General features: G+C 39.8%; 1 protein-coding gene across 1 annotated transcript in view; it reads left to right on the top strand.

Annotated features, from left to right (window-relative positions):
* LOC310965424 (contactin-associated protein-like 4) overlaps positions 1–10,120 on the top strand; it is a gene marked incomplete at both ends in the record, with an annotated part of 110,638 nt that extends 100,518 nt beyond the window's left edge. Inside the window, 4 exons of the mRNA XM_083939018.1 lie at positions 1,254–1,341; positions 7,169–7,384; positions 7,782–7,853; positions 9,924–10,120. Coding sequence (XP_083795144.1) covers positions 1,254–1,341; positions 7,169–7,384; positions 7,782–7,853; positions 9,924–10,120 — 573 coding nt within the window. The remainder of the gene's footprint in view (positions 1–1,253; positions 1,342–7,168; positions 7,385–7,781; positions 7,854–9,923) is intronic.
* Positions 10,121–14,648: the final 4,528 nt, after the last annotated feature.

Below are 14,648 nucleotides of genomic sequence, written 5' to 3'. Positions count from 1 at the left end.
AAGAGCTGGAACAATTATTCTGTAATTCATTTCATATGTTCCACCTTCCCATGAACTCACTGCATTAAACACCTGATAATGAGAAGCGGACTGCACAGAGACGCCATGGGGCTTGCACTCGTTGTTATATTATTAATTGAAACTGCTGGATAATGCTTATTTTAAGACCCGCTGTTCATTTTTCCACTGTAAATGAATCATGTTTACAGGGGTATGAGTCTCCAGTTTACTTATGTTTCGTGCAGTCATCATAATACAGGGTGTCCTCATACACCGGTCATACTTATAACTAGGGAGAAAGAAAAGTAGGTACTAGGGCTGGGCGATGTGGCCAAAGTCTTCTATCTCGATATACATCATGATATAGCATACCCTCTGGTACTGTAATTCATAAATAAATAAATAGTCTACTTTGTATACTTCTGTGTGAATTAACTACCTGTAAAGTACTGAGTGTTTTCTCATTTTATTAATCTCATTAGTGCAAAATGAACACCCTGCAAGCATGCTTTGTGACATCACAACATGTTTGGAAGTAAGTCCAAGTCCAATTTGCAACTTATACAAGAGTGATGTGGAGTCACCAGTGCACATCCACTGCAGGGAAGTAGGAGACATCTTGTGTCCAGCAGGAAAACTTTAGAAATGAACAAAATGAACATCATTGATTCTTGAATTTGTAATGAAGCATGAGGAGTAGATGCCGTCTAAAACGTTCAGATATTCCTCTGACCAGAAGAATAAAGATTCATAAATGCGCCATTTCCTCTGTTTTTAACCTTCTATATCCATGTTTTTTTTGGCTCTATACTTTAGTCTCAGGTTGATCCACATTAGCGGATGATTTTTTTCAAAATAATGCACTCAAGCCCAAATCTCTGTGTATGGAAGCAATATACAACACACTGTCTTAAAAGAGTGTCTCTCACTGAGGCATTCACCACCTCAGAACCTGCTCCACTTCTCTGCTCAGCTACTGTTCACCACTGCTTCTCATGGGCCTATCGTTATCCAGCATTAGGGTTGAATCCCATCTAAAAACGCAGGTCAGACCAGAGGTTCAGCCTCTGGCTAGCTTTTCCTGTTTTAATTGCTTGTTTCTCTGCAGCCATTATCCATTTATTCACAGAGCAGCCTGTTTAAACACTTGAACACAATAGAAAGCTGTTTTGATGATTCGCCATTGTTCACAGTCTTTGCTTTCTACCTGCTAAGCTTTTACCTTTACTGATGTGACACACATTATCTTTCAGATTGACCAGAATACAAGGGAGGACTTCAACTTGACATCTGATGTGGAATTTAACAGCATTAAATCACTCGTTCTGGGTAGAGTGCAGGGTAAGTGAGGCGCTCTCTCAGCGCAGACACCTTCACTTAGACTTTTATTAACACGTTGACAACCATATTCAAATGGTCACAAAGAGAGCACTTTACTGGAGCTGCAAAACAATAACCGTAGAAAATGACTAAAGGTGGAGACACCCACTTAAATTATGTGGTATTAGATGCATTTTAGAGACATAAGGGTAGGTAAAGTATTTTTTGCAAATGGCATTGTTTTTTTTAATAATATAGAAGTTCAGAAAATACAGTATGCTTTATCTGTGTTATCAAAGTGGTGGGTAATACGGTCTTCATGTCTGTCTTCCTGAGCGGGACTTCACACAGCTGTAATGGTAATAACTTTGAAAAAGGTCCTTCACTTTGTATGGTAATGAGGAGAGATTGAAAAGAACAAATTACTTGGAAGATTGGAGTCAGCGCCCTCCGATACAGCATAACAACCAATAAGTCTCTGCTGCCGTGGGCGGGGTCAAACTGAACAGACATGTCAGACAGTACAGCTTCTCTCTGCCTGACAGAACATCCGACTTCCCCTGTACTCCTGTTGTCCTCCCCGGGCTGCTCTTAAAGAGGAAGGACTTTGTACCTCTGTTGTGATGCTTTTTTGTTTTCCTCTGTTGCATCATCTGTGACAAATACATAATGGTACATGTGAAGCCTAGATAGCGTTGGATATTAAAGGACGTTCTCGGAACAGTTTGAAATGTACATAATTAAATGGAAATAAGTAAATGTTTAAAACACATTAATTTGTTAAAAATATCAGGGTGGCGGGTGGCTGAGTGGTTAGAGCAGTCGCCACCATGTAAAGAGGTTGAAGGTCCTCAAGGCAGCAGCCGCAGGTTTGACTCTGACCTGTGGCCCTTTGATGCATGTCTCCCCCTCTCTCTTTCTCACCCCATTTCCTGTCTGTCCTATATAATAAAGGCTTGTAAAACTGCCCAAAAAATTATCTTTAAAATAAAAATATCACACATTTCTAAAAACAGTGATCATGCATGTCAATTAGGGTTAATTCGTAATTCCTAAACCCTTACGCTAAGGCTGGATTTATACTTTATATGTTAGGGGTTGAGTCTCTAGCCTCTTGGGGCGGCAGTAGCTCAGTCCATAGGTGACTTGGCTCGTGAGTCCCTGTGTGGACCATGAATGGAGCGTGGACTGGTGGCTGGAGAGGTGCCAGTTCATCTCCTGGGCACTGCCGAGGTGCTGTTGAGCAAGGCACTGAACCCCCAACTGCTCAGGGGGCCGGTCACTGGCAGCCCCCTCGCTCTAACAACTCTCCATTAGTTGCATGTGTATAGGTCCTGTCTGTGCATGTGTGTGTGTTTCGGGCCTGTGTGTGTGTAACATGAAATAATAGAGTGAAAATTGAATTTCCCCATTACGGGACGAATAAAGGAATTCTTCTTGCCTGTTCTATGGGCTCCACAGTGCGGAAACAGTTCAGATCAGCATAGTTTTAGACGTGGTAGTTGGAACATTTTTGGCTTCATGTGTCACTGAACAGCTTTCATACAAATGAACAGGGCCGCACCTTGAATGCTGTATGAGGTTTTCTTTATACATCCAGGAATCCGACAAAATACACCATACTGCAATAGCTGAAGCATGGCCATCTCCTTTGTTATTCTTGCTACTAGGCAACCACTGAATCACCCGTCCTCAGCCATTGTGTTGCTTCGAAGTTTAATTGGCCGCATTTTATGCTGTGTTTTTGTTCACCTCAAGGCATTCAGGGTGCTCCTGAAAAACATGTCACGCATAGAGTCAAAAAATGCAAGGTGCATTGCAACGCAAAAGAAGCGAGGAAAATGCTTCACTCTCACTGAAAACTATTAAAAAAAATCAGTTTAACTCAGCTAATACGTAGTGTCTGATCAGAGTGTAAGTGTTGCTAACCTTGCTGATGTGTGGAGGTTTGACCTTGCCTCCAACTCTACATCTGATCAGCTCATTATGGCTCTTTCTTGACTTAGCATTCACTAACCTTGGTGACTAAAGCTACTGGAAGCTCTAACTACTCTACGAATAAAGTCATTGAAAAACAAAATCACCTCATGCTCCACTCAAGCCCAAACATGGCGCACAAGTAAGAAACGAGCATGAACTGATTGCTGGTGCTGTTTTTACATTCAGCGCCTTAGATGTTTTTTTGTCGTTGACCGGAGGGGCAGGTTAATGTGTGACCCAGTCTTCACTCTGCTGAGCCAGAGGACTCAGGCACTCATATCAGTATCAGAGAGGCAGCAAGATAGTTGATATACTGTCACTCCATGCCAGTGCTGTCATCCGTCAGGCTAACTAATGGACCAGGAAAGAATGGAGAGGCTGAGTTTCTCACACACAGAGAGAGAGAGAGAGAAGTCTGAGATTGCGATACAGAGAGAGATGGAGGTAAAGGGCAGCAGCTGGGCGGAGGTGGACAGTAATCATCAGTTTGTGGATACATGGTCATGTGCTGTCAGTGTGGGGTTTGACTGCTCACACATGCAGTGAAGGCAGACACTCTATCCAGCACTTTTAACACCCACAACAACCAGTATTCATTTGTAAGATACTAGAAATTTGACCACATCGTCTTAAGTATAGATTTATTTTATATACTATATTTTTTTCAATAATCTCTTTAAAGAAAAACTTCACATTCTTGGATCTCATATGCTAAATTTTAGTTGTTTAGTTCTAAACTCTCGGCTTTTGTTTTAAACATATTCTTGGATATTCCTACATGTCTGACTATTAACTCGCATTTGGGTGAAGCACATTTGTTTTTACTTGAAATACCTCAGAGACAAACTGTGCTGCCTGCATGTGCTTTTCTTTACTATCATTTTTCATAATCTAGCACCTTAGCTGTGCTTGTTTCCATTATTCTACTATAGTGTGTCGGTCTGTCTCTCTCTGTCCATCTGTCCGTCTTTTCTCTCTTTCTCTCTCCTTCTCTTCCTCCCCAACCAGTGCAGACAGATGTCCGTCCTCCACAGAGCTGGGTCTGTCTGACGTTCCTGTCTGTTATAGTGAAGGTTTTCGTTGCCACCGTACTCTATGGTGGGACTGTTGAGTCTATGTAAATCATAAATAAGTCATAGAGTGTGGTCTTTACCTACTCTGTAAAGTGTCCTGAGATAACTTTTGTTCTGAATTGACACTAGAAATAAAATTGAATTGAATTGAATTTATTCAGGGGGAGAAAAAGGTAAAATATACGGATAGAGAGGAACAGTAATGCATTGATGGACAATCTAATGCTACAGATTAAAGCTGTTGTGTTAACTTGTTTCCTTTCCTCCCATCTCCATCATCGGCCCTCAATCTTACAGCTTGGTCAATTGATATACACGTGTCATGAGATATATAATTCAAAGTCAAATTAGTTCCTGCTGCTCAGATGATCACATTTAATTTCAAATTTAATCATAGCCTGATCCAATAGCTGATAAACAGCCCGCTCCAGCAAGGCCACTCCGCAGTGTCCCATTCATGTGGTGAAAAGTTGCTTCTCTCCGGTAATAACTTAGATGACAGGCAATGATGTGCTGTGTAATCAAATTGCACTGCAGAAATAATTGTTGTTCACACTGACATTTATGGCTACGGAAGATTTGATTTAGTACCTACTGTCACAAACGGTGATGTAAGCACATTAGCCACAAGTAAGGCAACGTGTTAAGAATGTTAGTGACATGTCCAAGATCAGGTTCAAATTTACACTTGAGCAACTTGAAGGTATTTAAAAAACAAACAGCAAAACAGTTTTTGAACTTTGCTGAGGATACTTATCGTCCCCAGGGTGTGAATCCTAATGTTTTTTGGACCCCTTTTCCTCTCACAACACTTTTGGACTAAAACCTGTGATGTAAAGAAGACATATAACACTTCAAAAGGCAGATTAACATATATATTCTGTCTCCAGCGAGCATAAATAGAGCAGCAACCTCCGGGGCGGGAAATGAAGCCAATGCTCGACCAAGTGCCAAAAACTGCGGTTCCTTGAGTGCCCATTTGAGACTGGGCCCTAAAGGGAGTTAGGGAGTTTACCCATTCATGACAACTGTATTGAGGTGATAGTTTTTACAACTCATCCTTTTAAACAATATTAGAGCCTCAAGTTTTGCATAATTAAGGGCTGGCCCCTTTGCGGGACAGGTGGGTGGCATTACAGGTGGCTCGCAGGCTTCATTCGGACTGCTGCAGCTCCTGCCACGCTCCACCTCTTTGACCATTTTTGGATCTACATTTTAATTACTCTGTTGCCTCCCCTCTAGCACAGCCATTACTAGTAAGACTCTCAACAGAAAAGTATCTCTTGTGCAGTTTTGTCATCCAGCGCTTTCATATTGTACAGTGAAATTAACATTTCATTTTCCAATAGTGTGGCTCACGACTTTATTAAAGCTGCTACATGTGAAGTTTCACGATCAATGTCTTCCACTTAAATTGTTTTCTGTAAAACAATGATTTTAGGCATCTCTCACTATTCATTTGAATGTTGATTCAGGGAGTCATCCAGCAAAATGTTTTTACCTGGCTCAACTTGTGCCGAACTGCAATGCAAACACATTTCTGCATCATTTCTTTTGCAATAGTTGTAACAGTATTTCACCCAAACCTTCACAGTGGCAGTCCGTCTCCCTAGAAATACAGCTCATAGTAGTAGATTCCAGCAGGACATGATTTATTGTCTACTGTTCCATGTCAAATTGCAATGGTAGAGAACATAACATGTTTGACTTTGTCTGAGCTGGGACATAATTCAAAGTTTCTTTTTTGATATATGTTCCATAACCTTTCTTTAACCTTAAAGTGTAATTCCGGCGAAGTAATCCCATGGTCTTTTTTTGCATTTACATAAATCAAATAAGCCATCGAGACAGTTTTTTTTTTCATGTAATAATTATTTACTGAGAGACCTGGGAGAGTCGCTAACAGCCGGACGTGGCTATCACTGATCCAGGCAGTACAGTGAGGACTTTAAAACGTCTTTTTTAACCACTAATACTGCTCAAAATAACACCAAACCTATGCAGTAGCATGGAAGAGTCTCTACATATAAAACGAAGCACCAACAACGTAGTTAGAGAACCCTGAGTTTATTAAAAGAGTGTTTTTAAAGACTTACCTACTGGCCCCTGTACCAGCTCCTCTCATAGTAAAGTCCATTCAATTCGATTACCAAAGTCAATCCAAAAGGAAGGAGCCCATTGGTGCTTTGTTTTGTGTGTAGGGACTCTTCTCATGCTACTGCAGAGGTTTGGTGTTATTTTGAGCAGTATTAATGCTTAAAAAAGCCGTTTTAATGCCTTCACCGTACCGCCCCTAGCTAATCAGTGTTAGCTGTTAGTAGTTTATACACGAAAATAATAGTCTCGATGGCTTATTTGATGTAAGTAAGTGCCGTAAAAGACCATGGGATGATTTTACGCCGGACCTACAATTCAACAAAGCGTTTCAGTTGCCTAACCTTTCAATACCATAACCAGATACTGCAGCATAGCATGCATGAATACTGTAGGAATAATTGTTTCTAAACAATCTTTTATATAAAAAAAAACACTCTGAACGTGATGTGTGATTCTTCAGCATCATCCACCATCAGTGCTTTATTTGGCCAAATCCTTTCCAGCAGGTTCATCAGTGTCAAAATGGATAATAAAATGATTGAGACAAAGATAGATGCCATTTATCACCGTGACTGCGGGCTCATCAAGATAAATGTTCATCACTGCTCTATTTCAAATGTGTAATTGGAATTTGCTGATAACAAATGTGCCTTCCTGCTCAGCCCCTTTTGTCTGTGTGTTTCCATCTCTGTGTTCAGAGTCTGGCGAGTTGGATGCGGAGCTCGCTGACTTGGCTTCTCTTGGGTTCACCGGCTGTCTGTCAGGTGTTTGCTTTAACTCCATCAGTCCTCTGAAAGCTGCTCTGCTGCACCCTGACAGCCCTGTTACTGTCAGTGGCCCAGTGGACCAATCGAGCTGCGGTTCCTCCTCTCCCGCCAATCCCTATGCGGCAGAAACAACACACTCCTTATCAGGTACAAGGAGCAGACTTAGACCTTATATCCCATACTATACTATACTATACTATATATCAGCAAGCATCTCCCTTTCTGGTGTTCCTTGAATATTATTCTTAGGGCTGTTCATTAGACTTCTCATTAACCATCCTCTTCAGTAAGCAGACAGAGTGATGGCACTACGACAGATGAGTCAGACAACTGTAGTGAGGTCCTTTGAGGCTTTGCTGAAGCTTTAAACGAGCCATGTCTGCACTGACTGATGGTTCTCACAGCGACTATTCTCTATACTTTACACTCCTTTACCTCATCTAACTTTTTGTTCTCCCCATTTCACCCTTGCTCTACATTCTTTCTTTTCTGGACTCCTTTTCTGCTTTTTGTTATTTTTTCTTCTCGGTCTTTCTTTTCACAGAGCAACCCGGTTCAGTGGATCCAGGTCAACCTTTAGTCAACGCCATCAGGAGTGACTCAGCTCTAATTGGAGGTAATGTAATCCATCTCAGCAGGAGAAAGAACAATTCATTAAAATATACCCGTTAAATAAACTCAAAACCAAAAAAAGAGGCAGCGAGGAAAAGTTAGGGGTTGGGTGGTGTTTAATGAGAAGATTTTGGCTCTAAAGTTCAACTTTAGAAAACTTCGCTGACTTAAAAGAAAGGATTCCTGTTTTTATTTTAAAAACTACTTAGAGCCCGTGTTCAACTCAGTCCAGTAGTAGTCTGTTGTGTGTCTCAAGTTAAGTTTGCTTTACAAATAAAACCAGAAGCTTAAATGATATCATTGCGAAAACAAAACTTTTACAGATTAGATACAGAATCGATGGAAATCACAGAGAAAGAAACAAATGTATCAGGTCACACCCGTGTCTTCACAGTAATTGCAGTTGCTTGACAGTTTTGACTTTTGAGTTTGATAATCTCTATAAACAGATTCTGCAGAGGAATTATAGACTCTGTCTTCTTCTTTGTTGTTGTCTAATGTCCTTCAGGTTTTATGCCTCAGAGAATGTCACTTAAATGTTGCTACAGTGTTTTCTGACGCTCATTGTAATGATGACAAAGTGACTTGAAACTAATTAATCCGTGTTCAAATGATATATGCTGATGTGGCATTATTTTGTTCAATTTTGTTTTTGTTTTTTTCTCCTTTTCCGAGATTTTTGCCTGAAGTGAAGTGAGAGTACACAGCCTGTAGTGAGAGAAACCTTAGTCATGGCCATTTCATTCATTTAGGTTCTTCCAGTTTTAGTTGGTTTGCATACAAGTTAGTCATAATTTATTCGGCCACATTGATACTTTCCATGTCTTTCTCATTCAAATGTGCACATGTTAAAACCTGGTCAAAAATCTGGCAACACAATAGCAAAAAAAACTAGCCAACTGGAGTTCTTGTTCACCTGGGGCCATATTCCTAAAGCTTCTTAATGCAGAGAGTTGCTCCTAGTGGCCAAATTCTAAGAAAATTCTTAGAATCGTGATGTTTTCTTAGAGTTTCCCCTAAAATCGAAGAGTAGATCCCAGTAAAGCTAAAAGCTATTCCTAAAGAATCTTAATCTTAAGGTGAGATCTGTTCAGAGCAAGGAAGAGGACTTTTAAGCGGCTTAGAAGTTCCCTAAGCAGAGAACAAAATGGCGGACTGAACAGGCAGGAGAGATATTCTCCAAACACTGGATGACACTGAATTAATGAAACGCTACAGATTGGATCGTGCAGGAATCATGTTTGTGGTTGATCTCATTAGAGATGCACTTACTTCTCCAACCCAATGCCACAATGCAATACCACCCGAAATGAAAGTCATCACAACACTGAGGTATTTGGCAACAGGGAAAATGCAACAATGCAGTTTATTTTCTATCTAGCTTTTAGGATCAACCAATCCCAGCTTTTGATTTGACGACTCATACCTAGCAACGGGGTCAACCACACCTCCTCACTAAGATAGGAGTCTCTGTCCATTCCTTGCTCAGAGTTCTCTGAGAATGTCCTGGATTCACTCCTAAGCTAAGACTCCTTGCTGGGAATTTTTAGGTTAAGTTAGGAGCTCTCTGAGAGGACTCTCCGAATCTTCAGGAATACGGGCCCAGATGTTTAAAGGAAAAGGTTGACACTCTGGGCTTTTGCTCACCAAGAACAGCACATAATACCCCTCAAACACACATGTCTGTGTGTGCATGTATAAAAAAAGAGAGTTTAATGTGGTAATTAGTGAGCTGTGCAGGTGTTGGTTATTTTTAAACTTTATAGCAAGCCAGGCTTCCTGTTTCTCCTTGATTCTAGTCTTTGACATTGACTGTTTATCACACAAATCACATGTATCGTCGAGGTCGAACTTCTTGCATTCTAGCTGGTTTTTTTTTGGTGCAATATCATGTCACTCTTGTGCGTCTTAGACAAAAATAGGATACCTTTACACACAGACATCAGTGTTATAGACATTCTCAAGGCAATAAAATGAGCATATTGTCCAAAATGAACTATTCCTCTTGCTCAAAGATGTATAATCATGTTCATTCATGTGATTCTGAATGAATATGTCTTTGTTTTTTTTTTAGGGGTGATCGCCGTAGTGATCTTCATCACTGTGTCTGCACTGGCGATAATGGCCAGACTCATCTGCAGCAGGAAAGAGACGTATCGAAACCAGGAAGTCAAAGCGGCGCAACCTGAAGACGGCCATGAGTTCCCCTTCAGCAACCAGGCGGACTCTCCAGGTGCTCCAAGTGAAAACCAAAAGGAGTATTTCATTTAGCAAGAGCCCCGGCCTCCCACTGAGGTAACAGGACAGAGCGGTAGGATTCAGCAAGAGCTCCGTGCTTCACTAGACACACAGAGCTCCTGAGCCACTGCTACCAGTCGATAAATACGATGTGAAGTCAAAAACAGGACAATTTCTGATTCTCCTTATTTCCTTTCCGCTGTCATTTTCAGGATGTAAATATTAAAACATGTAAATGGTAAGTTGTGTGCTTATAACAATATTTCTCTGCCATATTGAAAAAAGTTTATTGAGAGTTAACTTTCAGAAATGATGTGTTGATTAAAACACAACTTTGTTCCTGTTAAACTACTTTTGGACATGGTGTTAATTTATAAAACAAGATCGCTTTTTCTACGAGGGTGATGAAGCTTCTGTGTAGTATAAGAGGTCAGAGCCATAAAGTAGGTCTCCAAATATGGGAGAAATTACACAATGTACACATGCTCAGCTAAAGCATAGTCTCAGAATCACCTAAAATCCGTTGTTATCAAGCAGAGATGTTGACTTAAGTCACTGTTTTGATGACTTGCAACTTGACTTAACAGAAAATAAAAGACTTGAGACTCGACTTGGAATTTTAAGACTCGCGACTTGACTTGAGACATGATGACTCAAATTACTCCTCTGTGCTCATCTTATGTTTTAGGTTTAATTACTGAATATTAAAAACGTTATTGTTACTTCGGTGTCTGTGAGGGCTGATATTAGCTCACGTTAGCCAGATACAATCTGTCCTCTCACAAGTACGTATCTAGTTAACGTTAGCCTGATAACCGCTGTTATCGCCAATCAACCCAATAAAACATTGTTTGTGATTGAGAGAGAAATATCAATAATTATAATACAAATTCAATTAGTTGTCATATCTTTTGAACAGGTTTTTTTATAAATTGGCCAATAATATCATTATCATGTAGCTACTAATACTTCGTGTTTTATAAAGACTGGATACTGCAGATAAGACTTCTCTATCTTGGTGGGAAAAATGTGACTTGCCTTGACTAAGGACTTGACTTGACATCATTTGTGACTTGACTTGGGACTTGCTTGAGACTTGGACCAAATTACTTGACTCAGTGTGTTATTAAGTGAAAGGTATTTCAAATCCTGCTGTATAATAAAATACAAAATTAAAGTCACTCTAAAAACATATCTTTAACACTGGAGTTGGTCAAAGAATTTCCTTTTTTTTCTTAATATCATGAGAGAAATAAAACCTTTACAAGGACCAGACATTTTTCTTTTTTTACCTTCCTGCATTTACCACCTGGAGACGCCCAAATCCTCCAAATAGCTTTGAACTGTGAAGCAGTTTGAGCCTTAAGGATCATACAACCCTGTTTGTCACTTCTTCGCTCTGCATACATTCAGTGTGTGCTCTAATCAGTGTTTGCCTGACAGGTAAACTAAGAGATAATCGGGATGGGAAATGAGAAAACTGAAGAGAGGCTGACAGATAGGAATGATGTAATGCAAAACATCCATCCAAATGTTAATACTGGATATAGACACTTCATTGTCTCTGCAATACTTTGAATCGTGGGTGGCCCCTCATCTCAGTAGGGTTTCATGCTCATATATTCTTTACCTCATTGCTGCTGAGTTGAGGTATTTATTTGTCTCTCTGACAAAACTCTGTATTCAAGATGTTTAATGGTTTGTCATGAACAAATGAATCTTTTGGTACTCCAGCACAAAATAATCCCAAACAATAATGAAATGATTTACATTCTCAACACCTGCTGTTTGGTAGCTCTTTCTTTGAAAATGCCTGTGATGCAAAGAAAGGTATGCATTTTATACTTCCTGGGTAGCGGGAGTAATGATTGTCACTGTGTATGATAAATGAAAGAAGAAGCAGCAAAGCTAAGTTAACAAATCCGAAGGGAAAGAAACACCACAGAAGAAATGTAGAGCAAAATCTCCAGAGTAACGACTGGTTAGCAGTGAAGATGTGAGTAGAAATAAAGGATTTTGTACATAACCACTTTAATAAAGAGCAGTGTCCTGTTATGTGCCTGCCCTTCATTACATTACTTTCGCTGTGCTGATCAGGAAGTTGTCTCACCATTCATCCAAGATGCCTTGTGAATTGAAACTTTTGCGGCAAACTTACAGACTCTCAGCCTTTAGTGGAACAGTTAAAACCTCCTAAACGATTCAAAAATTGCCAGTTTTGAATATAGACTGCAAAAAATAATGGACGTAGCCACCGCAACGTCACCTATTGGTTTGTGGACTACAGTTTTAAAGTCAAGAGTTTGGCATTTTGCCATCAGTGGTATTTTGGCGCAAGAAGTTCCACATTTGGAGAAGAGGGCAGAGCCCGTGGCAGCTAGGCAAGTGTTTTTCAGTGGCGCTGCACGAAGCTAAACACTAGAGGATGGAAACTTACAGATTTTCAACGAGTTGACGCGAATGCTCTGGTAGACTTCTGCCAGTGGGTGAGTGGGGAACCTCCAAGCGTTGGCGCTGTAGATCTGCATGTACGGCTGAGACAGTTTCCCTTAAGTTACCAGTTGAGGCTGGCGCTAGCTAGCAAGCTTGGTTAGCAAGGTGCAACCACTGACCGCTAATTTAGACATTTTTAGGCAACCAAAACGTTACAATTAACTCTGATGAAGTAAAAACGCACTGTGAGACGGTGACTAAACTAAAACCATAACAGTGACAACACCCAAAACCATGTTCACGGCTTTTTTAATGTACACAGTGCTGTGGATGCGCATTTTCCAAGCCTCGCTCCTGATTGACAGATCACAGTGTAGCACCACTCTAAGGCATATCCTGCTTTTTCTTCTATTTTACTCTTAATGATACCATAATTCATTAATACACATCATGTTGGATTGAAGAAGACTTGAAACGAGAGATTCAGAAAATAAACTTATAAGGAAAATGTCAACTGAGACAACAAATCAAGTGAGAGGTACGGCCATTTCTGCATTGACTTCTATACAATCAGACTTGTTTTTGGAGCCAGTAGAGTTCCCCCCCAGCTGGAAAATAGGAAGAATGCAGGTTTATGGCGCTCTCTTTGGGCCCAGAAGATACATCTATTATTTTTTACAGTCTATGCTTTTGACTGACTCCATCTGTATCTGAATAGCCTATCTGGATAACAAAATAATGCAAGGCACGCAAAACACATTATGGAAAACGCATCTGACAGTATGACCACATTAAAAACACAATTCTTAAAGAGTCCAGCTCCATTTTTGAGTGGCTGTGGATTACTTTGTGCTGAGTCTGCAGAATTGAACTGAACAGCTGTAACTACAATAATGTAACAATGCTGTATTTGTGAATAATTGTAATTTGAGTGATCTTGAGTGATTTCCTTTAATACGATCTAGCTTTTTCTCTGTTAGGATAGGTTGGTTAACTGAAAACTCCTGCTCCATAAAAATAAAACGTCTTTTTTCAAATACTGAGATGCGTTTGATCATACTTTTCTAGTTTCTATACAATATCTTGAAAAAAACCAAATCAATGTTTTTTTGTGGTTGAAGTGAATATTAAGTATTTCTGATGTCGTGATGGCGGTATGGTAGGTAGATTCGGTCTTGACCATAATAATTAAGTCCTAATGCGGCATTGGCTTCATTCAAAATCTTTATTTTAAAGAACTCATTGAGCATATTTTACAACAAACTGAGATTCATAATAATAGCATAATCATTAATATTATTAACACGTTTTTATCAGGTGTTTTGTTTTCACAGGTGAATTAGTCTGTGATCATTTGTGCGTCACAGCACGGTCGTGATCCACGTTATTTTCTCCCAGTCAGCTCATTTATGGGGCGCCCATTGTAAAGTTGCACACACTGAAATAAACAGCAACGTTTTGCCACATTTAGCAACAAACAACGTTTAAAAAAGGGATGTGAAGGTCACTTTTGACCTGATTTACAGCAATATTTGTGTGTTTGTGATATTTACTTCTATTATAGACATATAACACCAATGTTAAATCTAAACATTAAATTGAAATATTAAAGCTTAATATTAAAGCTAAATATTAAATCACAATATTTAATGTTAAATCTAAGTATTAATTTGTTAAATCTAAATTATAGATATTCAGTGCTTAATGTCACGGGTGGATCTAAGTATTTAGCTTATATGCAAATCCACACTGCCAAATTCACATCACTTATTGAAATGTTGTTTGTTGCTAAATGTGGTGAAATGTTGCTGTTTATTTCAGCGGGTGCCACTTTACAAACGCCGCCCCATACTCGTTACCCTGACGTTATGCTAACTCTCCTCACCTGACCGCCCCACACACCTGCGGCTCACCTGTTACCACTTCCCTCATCAGCCTGGCAGTAAACTTTGAATCTGAGTCGAAAGGGTCAAGCGTGGTACATTTCTTCCTGTTTTAATCAAAATGTAAACAATATACAACTACTTTATGTGAAGATTGACTCATAATCTTCACATAATGGCATTAAAGTAAACTTTTGAGGGATCGTGTACATATTTTAATCCTGTTCCAGAGAAAAATGAATCAG

Source organism: Echiichthys vipera (genome assembly GCF_963691815.1).
Source record: "Echiichthys vipera genome assembly, chromosome: 3".
NCBI classification, from domain to species: Eukaryota; Metazoa; Chordata; class Actinopteri; order Perciformes; family Trachinidae; genus Echiichthys; species Echiichthys vipera.
The sequence above is the reverse complement of the archived record's forward strand: the minus strand, read 5'-3'. Positions and strand labels throughout refer to the sequence as shown.